Source organism: Cryptococcus neoformans, chromosome 7 (assembly GCF_000149245.1).
Source record: "Cryptococcus neoformans var. grubii H99 chromosome 7, complete sequence".
Taxonomy (NCBI): domain Eukaryota; kingdom Fungi; phylum Basidiomycota; class Tremellomycetes; order Tremellales; family Cryptococcaceae; genus Cryptococcus; species Cryptococcus neoformans.
In genome coordinates, this window is record NC_026751.1 from 429517 (window position 1) to 440113 (window position 10597).

Genomic DNA, 10597 nt, shown 5'->3' on the forward strand with positions numbered 1-10597 from the left:
ATGCGGTCTCTGATTTCTGCATGAAGGTGATCCAAAGGGGAAGATGGTCGTGCGAGGACGTATGAATGACATGATGGGAAGCAGCAAGGGGGGGAGGGAAAGTGGCACAGGGTTTCTTTCCTTATTAGACCAGGCTTGTTTGATTGTTTGATTTAATAATAACAAGAGGCCGGCGAGAGCCGACACCGGCTTCATGGTCTAGTTTTCGATGATCCGAGTCGGCTTTGGCGAGAAACGCTCACTTTACTATCACTTTGCCAAAAATTAGCATCAGCTGCACGCAGAGACAATACAAACTTCAAAGATGTCCGACCAGCTCTACGCCATCGCTGACTGTGAGACAGTTGCTGCTATCTGCTCTTCGTTCTCTCGCTCACTGAGTGTCTGTTTCTCTGTTTGATCCTAGTCTGTCTCATCCCCATGGGTCTTCCTGTTCCTTCTGTTGGCCCTCAGATCGCAGAATGCCAGAAAGTTCTTGAGAAGTCTGGATTGGAATACAAGGTACGTTGGTCTTGTTGCTTGCAAAGCATTGTTTGTTTGTCTAATGCTCATTTATCGTCATAGTTACAGTAAGTCTGTTGCCAAAAGAACCTGACGGATCGAAGGCTGAGAAGATTAAAGCGGGTACGGGACTAACGTTGAAGGTCCATGGGACCAAGTTATGAAGGTGCGTATTGCTTGCCTTCACTTGCAGCGCCCTGTTGACATAATAGGTACAGGCGATCGGAGACTGCCACAAGGCCGTACACGCCATGGGTACCCCTAGAATTGCTGTATGTCTTGGTATACGTCATTCTCTATGTCTTTAAACAAACTGACAATGAGCTTTAGACCGATATCAGGATTGGTACTCGAACGGACAAGAGTATCGCCTCTGGAGGAAACGATGGGAAAGTCAAGCGGGTCGAGGAGATCCTCGCCAAAGAGTCCTCATCCAAAGCATAAATAATAAAAGAAGCGGATGGTGGGCCTGGAACAGAAGAATAAATGCATCCTACAACTATAAACTCGTATTTACTTCTTGGCGGCTTCTTCATCCTCGCCCTCCACCAGCCAGTGCGCAAAGTTGTCCAGTCGCTCCTTCTCTTCCTCATCATTATCTTCGTCAAACGTCCGTCCACCAGATTTTTTGAATCTTTCCTTCCCGTTATAGAGACCGGCGTAGATCTGAGTTGAATGTGTTAGCGACATTAAGGAAAGGATCATAAGCCAGACGTACCACTCGACCGTCGAAATATCGGTTGTTCATCTTCGCTACACACGCCTGCGCTGACACGGGTTCCTTGAATTTGATGGTCATTACACCGTCTTCCTCTTTCTATGGTTTATTGTAAGCATCGAAATCATCTGTCAACATGTAGTAACCCACATCATACAAGATAACACTCGTGACTTGGCCAAGCGTCGCTGCTTCTTCTCTGACCTCCTCTTTCAGCTCTAGCAATAACGCAGGATCTTTTTCTAATTCCTCAAGGACGAACATTCCCTTCAACACGACTACACGAGCGAAACGATTGTTAGTCGGGGCAGGAGCACCTCCGAGAGGAGCAGCGGGATCGTCAGACTCGTCATCCGAGCGCCACGTGATTTTGCTACATACAGTCAGGACAACCCAGATCATAAGGAACTAATCACGCACCTTTGAAGAGTCTTCATCCTCTTGCTCATTTTTTGCTTTTCTTCGGCCGTCAATCTCTTCTTTTCTCCTTCAATTTTCTCTTTCTTCTCCTTATCCTTTCCCTTATCCTGATCTTTAAAATATTCTGCGACTTTGACCCTCATAGGTGGGTACCCAGCACCCAACTCAAGCTCGGTGTCATCCAATAGTGTGATGGCAAGGTCCACACTGCCTTCCTTGAAATATACAACCCAAGCTTCGCCTTTGAAGTTCCCTTCGTCATCATAGTACATCTTAATACGAGGATTGCCTTCATCATCAATATGCAAGACACCGGCCTTGGAGAAGACATCGGCAAGCTTCTGAACGGTGGTGTTTGGCGGAAGATTTGTGACCCAAACACCAGTCTTCTTGGGTGCAGATGGGGCAGGAGCAGGTCTGGAAGTATCGGCCGTAGCAGGGGCGTTGGAGGTATTTGAGGTATAATCCTTTTCTCCCTTCTTACGCTTCTTGTTACGACGTTCTTCTCTTGCGATCGCCGCGTTAGAAGGTGTCTATCAATAGGTTGATGAGAATTTAATTCTTTACGATTGATAACCGACCTACTGATTCGTCTACACCAGGTACCGAGTACGCTGCTTGCTGTGCCCTTACAAGCTCATCATCAATCTATACAGAAGACTCAGTCCTTGTTTGATATGGGGCTACAGATTACCTACAATGGGGATCCAAGCAGTGCCATTCCATTCATGTTCTGTGCCTTCATCATCTTCGTACTGCCACTTGCCGGAAACTTTGTCAAAAGAGACTCGAGTGTCCTGCTCGAACTGGCCGGGTATTGGGGCGTTTGATGGCATTCTACCAAATAGTGGCGCGTAAATGTATAGACCGCTCAATATCTGAAGAGAGCAAACGATAGTTCGATTGATTCTGTTCCGCGACGGCGTGAGGGCCATGACGATGGTAGGATAAGCCACGCGAGATCCACGTTAATCTCACGTGGCGCAACCCCCTCCTTTGCATCGTCACTCGTCGGTACTTTTCTCCGTCACGTAAAGAATTCACTCCACTGATTCTCCGGGTCTTCTCGATTGGTCAACTCTTCCGGCAACATGGCTGATATGTAGCCAGGGAGAAAACACATATACGAAAAAGAACGGACACAAAAGACCCAGAAACCATCTAAAACTACAATATACCCAAGGATTTGCGGTTCGTCGGCGTACGGCTCGTCATCTTCTCGCCCAATTCATCGTGGCTTGTAAAAAGGAGTTGTCGCCAGGAAGTAGTCCAACATCATCTCCATTCCTTGGGGCGAGATGGATCGACTACAGAGAACAAGGTCTCAACACTTTGTTAGTTCACCTCGAAAGACCGCATCTCCTCTTATAGCCAGGCATACTTTATATCATCGTCATCCACCAAAGAAACGCCGTTTAGGGGTTACAACCTTCGTGGCGAGCCATAACGAGGCTGGACAAGGCTATACTAATGAGCTGGAAGATGATCTAGAAAAAGCCATTATGAAAAGGGGCGAGTCTTCTAGCGCACCGGCTGGCAGAACCAGTCGATCGCGTTCACAATCGAGACCTGTCAGACAAAAAAGTAACGGCAAGGTTTCGGCCGACTCGCTATCAAACGGACAGGACGATGAAGATGTCCCTAGCCCAAAAAAGCGAAAACGGTCAAGAGCCGGGTCATTATCAACTGAGGACAGCTGGGTGGAAACCACTGAAGATGAATGGGAGCCAGACTTCATCGCCGAGGGTGAGTCGTTATATTGGCATACAGCGACTTTATTAACAATTGTCTATCAGGCGACCGAAATTTGATCCATTATGCACCATCAACGGCATTACATAGATTACGGAAAGCTGAACTGGTGAGATTATGGAAGGTAGCCGGTATATGGGATAGTGAAGACATTCCAGACGACATGAACGAAGATGAAACGATTGGTGATATGGGTAAGAAAGAGCTTGTTGATGGTCTTATTGCTGCCGTACGTTAATCACGCGAGATTTTCTGCCTTCACGACTGACTGGATCATAGCGAAAGCATCAAACACGGCGTCTTATTTCGCCGCTTCCCTCATCCCCAAATCGACTTATTCGCCGACAATCTACACTTTCCCCTATTCCCGCTACACCTCCACCGTCCTCCCCACTTGTAGAGTCATCATCGCCAGATGTGACTCCAAAACCGCGACCTCGTACAAGGTCACGCGTCCGATTAGAAACGCCCATCGTTCGTCGGCAGCCACGCCCCTCACGTCCAACTCGTACTTTGACTAAACGCCATACCAAGTCGGAGGCAAGATCCAGACGAGTAAGAGCCCAGCTGGCTAAAAAAGTCAATGGTAAAAGCGAGAACGGCGACGAGAGTGAACTTACTGAGTTATCTGACTCTGATGATGATGTAAACGAATCTACGCCCATAGTAAAACGATTACGGCCTAGAGGGGTGGGAGGAAGAAAAAGCTTTATGAAAGAACCCTCAACGGACATTACCGACTTTGAAGATGATGCCGAAGAGGCTGATGCGGAAGCCACTGAAGTGGAAGAAGAGCCGCCCCATCCAAAAGGAAGAAAGTTGAGAAGCATATCCATCTCGCAGGCGAGCCTTTCGAAGCATGGTAGCGACATTGATATGGCCCCAGTGAGCGGGCAAAGATCGCCAAAAAGCCTTCCTACGAGGGGAGCCAAGAAGAAGGCCATCCAGCGGATGCAGGGTGGTGAAAGCGGTACGGAAGATGAAGATATGGAAATGGATGAGGACAAGGATATTGGCGTGGAGGAAGGGACGCCTATGCCACAGCCGGCAACTCCTCCACGGAAGGGCCGCGCTTCTCGTTTATCGACCCCTAAACTCGACGAGGATTCTGCTATGGTTGGCTCGCCCACCCCATCCGTCGCAACTGAGACGGAGGCAGCTACTCCTCGGCCAGTGCACACCACCCGCTCCGGCAAGGCTTTCGGTGCAATCCAGAATCGCCGTCGCCAACTTCTCCAGGAAGCGAGGAATGACCCTGACATGGATGAAGAGGATGAAAGTGACGAGGAAGATGGAGAGCCTGAACCGGATATAGATTTGAGCGAAGCGACGGTGGCGAGCTTGATAAGGTTATTGCGTGACGAGTTAGTGCAGATGTGCGAAGCTCGAGGAATTGAAGTCGGAGGCACCAAGCCGCAATTGGCAAAGGCCCTATTAGAATGGGTAAGTAACTTTCCATTATGTTCAAAAATGGAGGACTTGTTAACCCTATTTAGCGCGATGAGCAAAAGGGCTCTTATCCATCGTCAACCTCAACCGCTCGGCCTTCTCCTCCCCGTACTGCGATGCCTCGACGCAAGTCTAAATCTAAATCTAAATCTAGAACTAAATCCAAGTTCAAGTCCAATAAGCATGTACCCGCTATCGGCACCGCCGTTCACGCACCCGGTAAACCTACGCCAGTTCTTCTTCGCTCACATGTTCATGCCAACGATCCCGAAACGCCACCTTTGTCCAAAGGTGAGGAAGGTGACGTGGAAGAGGAAAAGAAGGGGACAGAAGCAGAGTTGAACTTGGATCTGCAAGAATTGGGATTGGAAGATTCAGTCATTAAACCGAGCCACTTGACAAAGCTGGAGAAGATAGGTAGTGGTGGCTTCAAAGAGTGAGTTGACATTTTCAAAATCATGAGCAAACAATTCTGACTGGTTCGATAGTGTATACGTCGGGAAGTTTAGAGGCAGAAAGGTGGCAATCTCTGAGTTTAGAAGCCATTTGAGTGAGAGTAGGTGACTTCCAGTTTTAGAAGCAAAAGAAGCTTACAGTCGGTAGTGGACATAAGAGAGTTGAAATTGCTTGCCGAATTCAGTCACCCAAACATCGTTCGCTTCGTAAGTCGCTTCTTTATCCAGTGAGGGCATCCTTGCTTATATCGAACAGAGGGGAATCTGTATTCCCGAAGACTCTACCCACGTGCCATGTATGCTCGTTAGCGAGCTATGCGAGAATGGCGATCTGTTCGACTATATTGTAAATCTTATTCACTTCTTACTCATCCCGTTTGAACTAATAGGTCACTTAGCGCAACGTCCCGTGCCCCACTCTGAAACGTCTTTTGAGTCTTATGCTGGACATCGCTCGGGGCCTAGAATATCTTCACACCCGCAAACCTTCTATCATCCATCGAGACTGCAAATCTTCCAATATCCTCATCAATCGTTCTGGGGTGGCCAAAGTAGGAGATTTCGGCTTAGCACGTGTGAAGAACTCGACTAGATCTATGATTAGAAGTCTGGTGGGGACAGTGAACTGGCAAGCACCTGAACTTTGGCATCCGACGCCTAGGTATGACTATAAAGTAGACGTGTTTTCAGCCGGGATGGTGTATTGGGAAATGATGTCAGGATGGATTGGAGAGAAGGTACGTTGTTTCTATTTATCGCTTGCTCAGGTAATCGCTAATGATTAGAATTGCAGAAATACCCCTGGGAAGGACATAACGAACATTACATCTATGATGCTGTTGGGACGAAGCATCGCCGTCCGCCTGTGACAGGAATGCGCAAGCATTGGGGATCTGAGCCGGTGAACCTGATGGAGAGGATGTGGCACCAAGACCCTGCCGAAAGACCGACGATGACAGACGTAGTGCACGATCTTGAGAGCATGTTAGCAGAGCTCAAGTGAGAATTTGATGGGCGGCTCTTGGAGTATGCGGTTTGAATTCTGCGAATACGACGAAGATGATGGCTTAATGGTCTCACATGTAACGATAGGGCGAGTAGTGTATAGTAGTGTCCAATCAACAACAGCGATCTTTCATGAGCACATATATCGGCATGTTTTTTTTTCTGTGTTGGGAAAAAAGCGAATGCATGGTCTACAATTTGCAGCCGGATTGCAAATTGAAATATGGGTAATGTTCGAGTAACGAACGAAGCTCTTCTCGCTCATCTTGTTGTTGCTACTTTGTACGGAATCTGATGGGCCTGCTGGTTACCAATCTGAGTGTATATCCGCCATCGCTTATTAGATAGTTGTGGCCGTCGAATTCGAATTCCGACGGAACATTCCGTCTTCTTTGCTTTCTGTTCGCATTTCTTGAACAAATATCACCTTTAGCTGCCTCCGGTTCTCAAATCCTAACCTCCTTGTACATTCCATCCACCCTTTACTTGCCAGCAACAATGAGCAATACTTAAATCGATGTTTCGGCCCAAAACGAACAGTATGGCAGTGCATTCATTTTTCCAACAGCCATTATCTCTATTGCTTATCTTTCGGAGCTTAAGCTTGAACCTCTATCTCAACTCTCATGTCGTCAAATGCAAGCCAAGTCACGCCAACGCATGTCCAAAGCGGATTATGGTCTGGCATCCATTTGCGGAAATTACGGATCATGGCTTCCAGGGCTTCATCGTTGAGAGAAAGGTGGTATGAGTTAACGCGGTAAACCTATGTCGGTATGAGCTCCTTAACATAATAAATACCCACCAGCTTGTAGACGGGGTGAAGAAATCATATGTTATGACATCTCCTTTGCTTTTTGGCTGTTCTGCTCCTCTTCAACCTGAAAACCTTATATTTGGATGCATGGGGGAGCACTTTTGAGCTTAGTTGACTGGAGAAACACATTTAAGAATCAACAGAACACCATCTGAACGTGGAGATCGTGACTGGCCATCTCCAGCAGTAATTGTCTCCGGGGCTCAATCATATAACGAAGAGTATACGTATGGTAATCTCCTCCGCAGCAATAGCCCATGTTCTTGTTCTGCTCTAGCAGGCTCTCAGTCGAGGCATTTATGCGTGGAAGGGAGGATGTCGCGGTCTTCGTTATTGTGGGTTTGTTGAACGAAATGCGGCCACGCCGTGCCACCATGTATACTTCATTACATGTTCTCATTTCTGACGACGCTCATCGCATGCTTGAATCTGAGTCTTTTTCCATGATTCTAGGGCACCCATGCTCACTTGTACCACGTCGCTTGCAGTTGAATATTACTCGCGCGATGTTACTCGCTCGCTCCCTCGGTGGAATAGTAGTAGGAAAACATTTGAGATAAATCTCAATCTATTAATCATTATTGGGAGTCCTCATGAACGAATCTCAAATATGATCATGGGGAACGCGGCCGGCGGCTAAGAGACGCATGTAAAAATGGTGGGTGGAGCATGATTACTGACGCGAAACAGGCACTTAGGCACCAACTGATGGCCGAGTATAGGTCATAGCCGTACGTAAGTCCTCCCACGTCCGTCGGTTCTCCCCACAAAGGCGCAACTATCTCAGGCCACGCATGATGATGCGGCAAGTAGTCTCTCGCACGAGAAATGCAGTAGCAGTTCGTTGTGTAGTTGACTATTCCGAGGCCAAAAATCGCGCATACATGCAGCAGCTACGTTAATGGACCGCCGCATGGCGTAGCCCCCTCCAGCTATCGGTAGTTTGTTATCCGTCCAGTCTTTGTGGTTACGTCGGTTGTTGTGATCTTCTTGTTCGTAAACTCGTCAAAAGCTTGGGATAGTAGCCGGGGCCAAAAGATCTCGGTTATTTGGAAGTCTCATCAGCTGTCACACTCCATGTCAAAATATTCTCGAGAAATGTATAAAAGCAGGGTGAGAAATCCTCTTCTGACCCATCCACCACAGATTCAAATTTCGCTTCGATCCCAATAAATTACTCTCGATAACATCAACAACAGAACGACACTTTCCAAATGGTCAAAGTGAGTAGTGCTAAGATCCTCTTCTTTGACGTATATACTGATCATGTGGCCCATGGCAGGTTCTCGCGATTCTCTACTCTGGAGGGAAGGGTGTGTACTCTTTCTCAATCCTTTCTGGCAAGAAACTCACGGCTGACTGGTGTGTTTAGCTGCCGAAGAGGAAAGCAAACTCCTCGGTACCGTCGAAAACAGACTAGGCTTTGCTGATTGGCTCAAGAAAGAAGGCCATGAGTAAGTGTTCGGTGACTTCTGAGATGGCAAGTTACGAGAGCCGCTTTGGCTGACCATGCATTCTATCTCAGATTTATTGTCACTGCTGACAAGGAAGGTCCCGACTCCGAGTTCCAGAAGCACCTTCCCGACGTGAGTATCACATTATGGCTGACATGGCAAGACCTGATCTGCCACCCCTGTAGACGGAGATTCTCATCACCACCCCTTTCCACCCTGGCTACCTAACCGCTGAACTCATGGAGAAGGCTCCTAAGCTCAAACTTTGTGTAACCGCTGGTGTTGGATCTGAGTAAGTCCAATGGCATTTCCCCTTGTGGAATGGAAAGCTCATGGCATCAAATTATAGCCACATTGACCTTGAAGCTGCCAACAAGAGGAAGATCACTGTTGCTGAGGTTTCCGGCTCCAACGTCGTGTCGGTTGCCGAGTACGTCTTTGCAAGATTTTTTCATTGGTATCGCTCATTAACAGACTGACCAATCTTGATAGACATGTGATAATGTCCATCTTGCTTTTGGTTCGCAACTTTGTTCCAGCTCATGAGCAAATCCAAGCCGATGACTGGAACGTTGCCAACATCGCTCGTAACGCCTTTGACCTCGAGGGTAAGGTTGTCGGTACCGTAGGCTGTGGTCGGATCGGATACCGAGTCCTGCAGCGATTGCAACCCTTCGAATGCAAGGAGCTTCTGTGGTTCGATTACACTGACCTCCCCTCTGGTGAGTTTAAACCCGTGTTATCACCAGGACTAGCTCATCTGTAAATTCCAGAGGCGGCCAAGGCTATCAAGGCTCGACGAGTGGAGAAGCTTGAAGACATGCTCGCGCAATGTGATATCATCACCATCGTAAGTCTTTTCGCATATTCCAATCCAAATAATCATTGAAACCTTCTGGTATAGAACTGCCCTCTCCACGAGAAGACTCGTGGTCTCTTCAACGAAGAACTCATCAGCAAGATGAAGCCTGGTTCTTGGTTGGTCAACACTGCTCGAGGCGCCATTTGTGACCGCAATGCCGTCAAGAAGGCTTTGGAGTCTGGCCATCTCCGAGGTTACGCTGGAGGTAAGCACTGAAATATCATCATTTGTGGAATATTGAGATTGATGATATCGGGTAACTGTAGATGTCTGGGGTAAGCAGTGGAATTCATACATAAATGACTAACTGTACTGACTGCCTTGTAGACGTTCAGCCCGCCCCCAAGGATCATCCCTGGAGGCACATGGCCAATCCTCTAGGCGGGGGTAACGGCATGGTTCCCCACTGTAAGTGGTTATTATCTGTGAATGTTATTGGGTCATGTGTATTGACGGACTTTCAGACTCGGGTACAACTCTTGATGCTCAAACCAGATATGCTGAAGGTACCAAGGAAATCATCAGGCGTTACTTTGCTGGCGAGGAGCAGGACCCTGTCAACTTGATCGTTACCAACGGTGATGTGAGTTTTGCAGTTTTGCTGATGTATGATATGTAAGAGCTACGGTTAATAAGACATACTTAGTACGCAAGCAAATCTTACGGTAACCGAGCCGAGAAGAAGAAGGAGCAGAGCCAGGTGAAGGCAGCCAAGTAAATGCGTATTTTTACTCCGCTTTGTCACTTGTTTTGGACTTCAGCCAGACTGAACATGTAAGAAGAATGAATTGAATGAATTACGGCTGTCCAAAAGTACTCTTTTGGTATCGTATTGTTTTGGTAAATCTTATGAGATCCACATCGGCATAATCAGTCTGAAAAGCTTCTTTTATTAGCCCACCTTCATCAGCTCACACTCTATTCGATGACATAATAAATAACGATACCATGGTGAGTTTTTGTATCTGTAAAATTGCTGGAGAAAGTTAGAGAACGACGGTAAACGACCTAGACCGAAGGAATCACATAAGTTGCAGTATGATTCAACTTCAGCAGGCGTACAAACTAGTTTTAAAAAGATGAAGCACATGCGGAATAAGGAGTAAACTTAAAAAGTATCTGCTTTTTTCGTCCCCTCCTACGCCTTGACCGCCTTCTCGTGAC

The 10597-nt window shown here is 47.4% G+C and overlaps 4 protein-coding genes and 2 non-coding genes; 4 read left to right on the forward strand and 2 right to left on the reverse strand.

Moving 5' to 3' along the window:
* Window positions 1–122: 122 nt before the first annotated feature.
* On the forward strand, window positions 123–1036 carry CNAG_06669 (hypothetical protein). XM_012195380.1 has 6 exons: window positions 123–335; window positions 407–501; window positions 565–569; window positions 622–667; window positions 720–773; window positions 832–1036. The coding sequence occupies exons 1-6, from the start codon at window positions 305–307 to the stop codon at window positions 943–945; spliced, it is 345 nt and encodes a 114-aa protein (XP_012050770.1). The 5' UTR covers window positions 123–304; the 3' UTR covers window positions 946–1036.
* Window positions 966–2574, reverse strand: CNAG_06670 (HIV Tat-specific factor 1; the record flags this gene model as incomplete). XM_012194922.1 has 6 exons in its annotated part: window positions 966–1167; window positions 1220–1318; window positions 1370–1592; window positions 1640–2172; window positions 2225–2287; window positions 2338–2574. The coding sequence occupies 6 exons, from the start codon at window positions 2572–2574 to the stop codon at window positions 1015–1017; spliced, it is 1308 nt and encodes a 435-aa protein (XP_012050312.1). The 3' UTR covers window positions 966–1014.
* On the forward strand, window positions 2567–6509 carry CNAG_06671 (TKL protein kinase). XM_012194923.1 has 9 exons: window positions 2567–3385; window positions 3436–3620; window positions 3671–4834; window positions 4888–5276; window positions 5329–5396; window positions 5444–5502; window positions 5552–5641; window positions 5694–6032; window positions 6089–6509. Exons 1-9 carry the CDS (start codon window positions 2938–2940, stop codon window positions 6296–6298), a joined length of 2952 nt encoding a protein of 983 aa, XP_012050313.1. The 5' UTR covers window positions 2567–2937; the 3' UTR covers window positions 6299–6509.
* A 182-nt stretch (window positions 6510–6691) lies between these two features.
* On the forward strand, window positions 6692–7161 carry CNAG_12646. XR_001045952.1 has 1 exon: window positions 6692–7161. It is a non-coding gene; the product is annotated as a hypothetical RNA (non-coding RNA).
* CNAG_12647 lies at window positions 6856–10522 on the reverse strand. XR_001045953.1 has 7 exons: window positions 10496–10522; window positions 10381–10441; window positions 10235–10319; window positions 10098–10177; window positions 9892–10034; window positions 9751–9839; window positions 6856–9693 (listed from the first exon to the last, which is right to left on the reverse strand). It is a non-coding gene; the product is annotated as a hypothetical RNA (non-coding RNA).
* CNAG_06672 (formate dehydrogenase) lies at window positions 7980–10247 on the forward strand. XM_012195381.1 has 13 exons: window positions 7980–8340; window positions 8400–8430; window positions 8490–8571; window positions 8643–8703; window positions 8757–8863; window positions 8921–9001; window positions 9064–9293; window positions 9345–9421; window positions 9476–9638; window positions 9700–9708; window positions 9761–9841; window positions 9898–10016; window positions 10080–10247. Exons 1-13 carry the CDS (start codon window positions 8332–8334, stop codon window positions 10149–10151), a joined length of 1122 nt encoding a protein of 373 aa, XP_012050771.1. The 5' UTR covers window positions 7980–8331; the 3' UTR covers window positions 10152–10247.
* Window positions 10523–10597: the final 75 nt, after the last annotated feature.

What these genes read in the sequence shown, in the direction of transcription:
- CNAG_06669 (XM_012195380.1), top strand. Translation starts at nt 305, where the DNA reads ATGTCCGACCAGCTCTACGCCATCGCTGACT. An exon ending in GCTCTACGCCATCGCTGACT is followed by an intron (nt 336 to 406) that starts GTGAGACAGTTG and finishes GTTTGATCCTAG; the next exon opens with TCTGTCTCATCCCCATGGGT. An exon ending in TGGGTACCCCTAGAATTGCT is followed by an intron (nt 774 to 831) that starts GTATGTCTTGGT and finishes AATGAGCTTTAG; the next exon opens with ACCGATATCAGGATTGGTAC.
- CNAG_06671 (XM_012194923.1), top strand. Translation starts at nt 2,938, where the DNA reads ATGGATCGACTACAGAGAACAAGGTCTCAACACTTTGTTAGTTCACCT. An exon ending in TTGATGGTCTTATTGCTGCC is followed by an intron (nt 3,621 to 3,670) that starts GTACGTTAATCA and finishes ACTGGATCATAG; the next exon opens with CGAAAGCATCAAACACGGCG. An exon ending in GGTAGTGGTGGCTTCAAAGA is followed by an intron (nt 5,277 to 5,328) that starts GTGAGTTGACAT and finishes CTGGTTCGATAG; the next exon opens with TGTATACGTCGGGAAGTTTA.
- CNAG_06672 (XM_012195381.1), top strand. An exon ending in TCTCTACTCTGGAGGGAAGG is followed by an intron (nt 8,431 to 8,489) that starts GTGTGTACTCTT and finishes TGGTGTGTTTAG; the next exon opens with CTGCCGAAGAGGAAAGCAAA. An exon ending in CTCAAGAAAGAAGGCCATGA is followed by an intron (nt 8,572 to 8,642) that starts GTAAGTGTTCGG and finishes ATTCTATCTCAG; the next exon opens with ATTTATTGTCACTGCTGACA.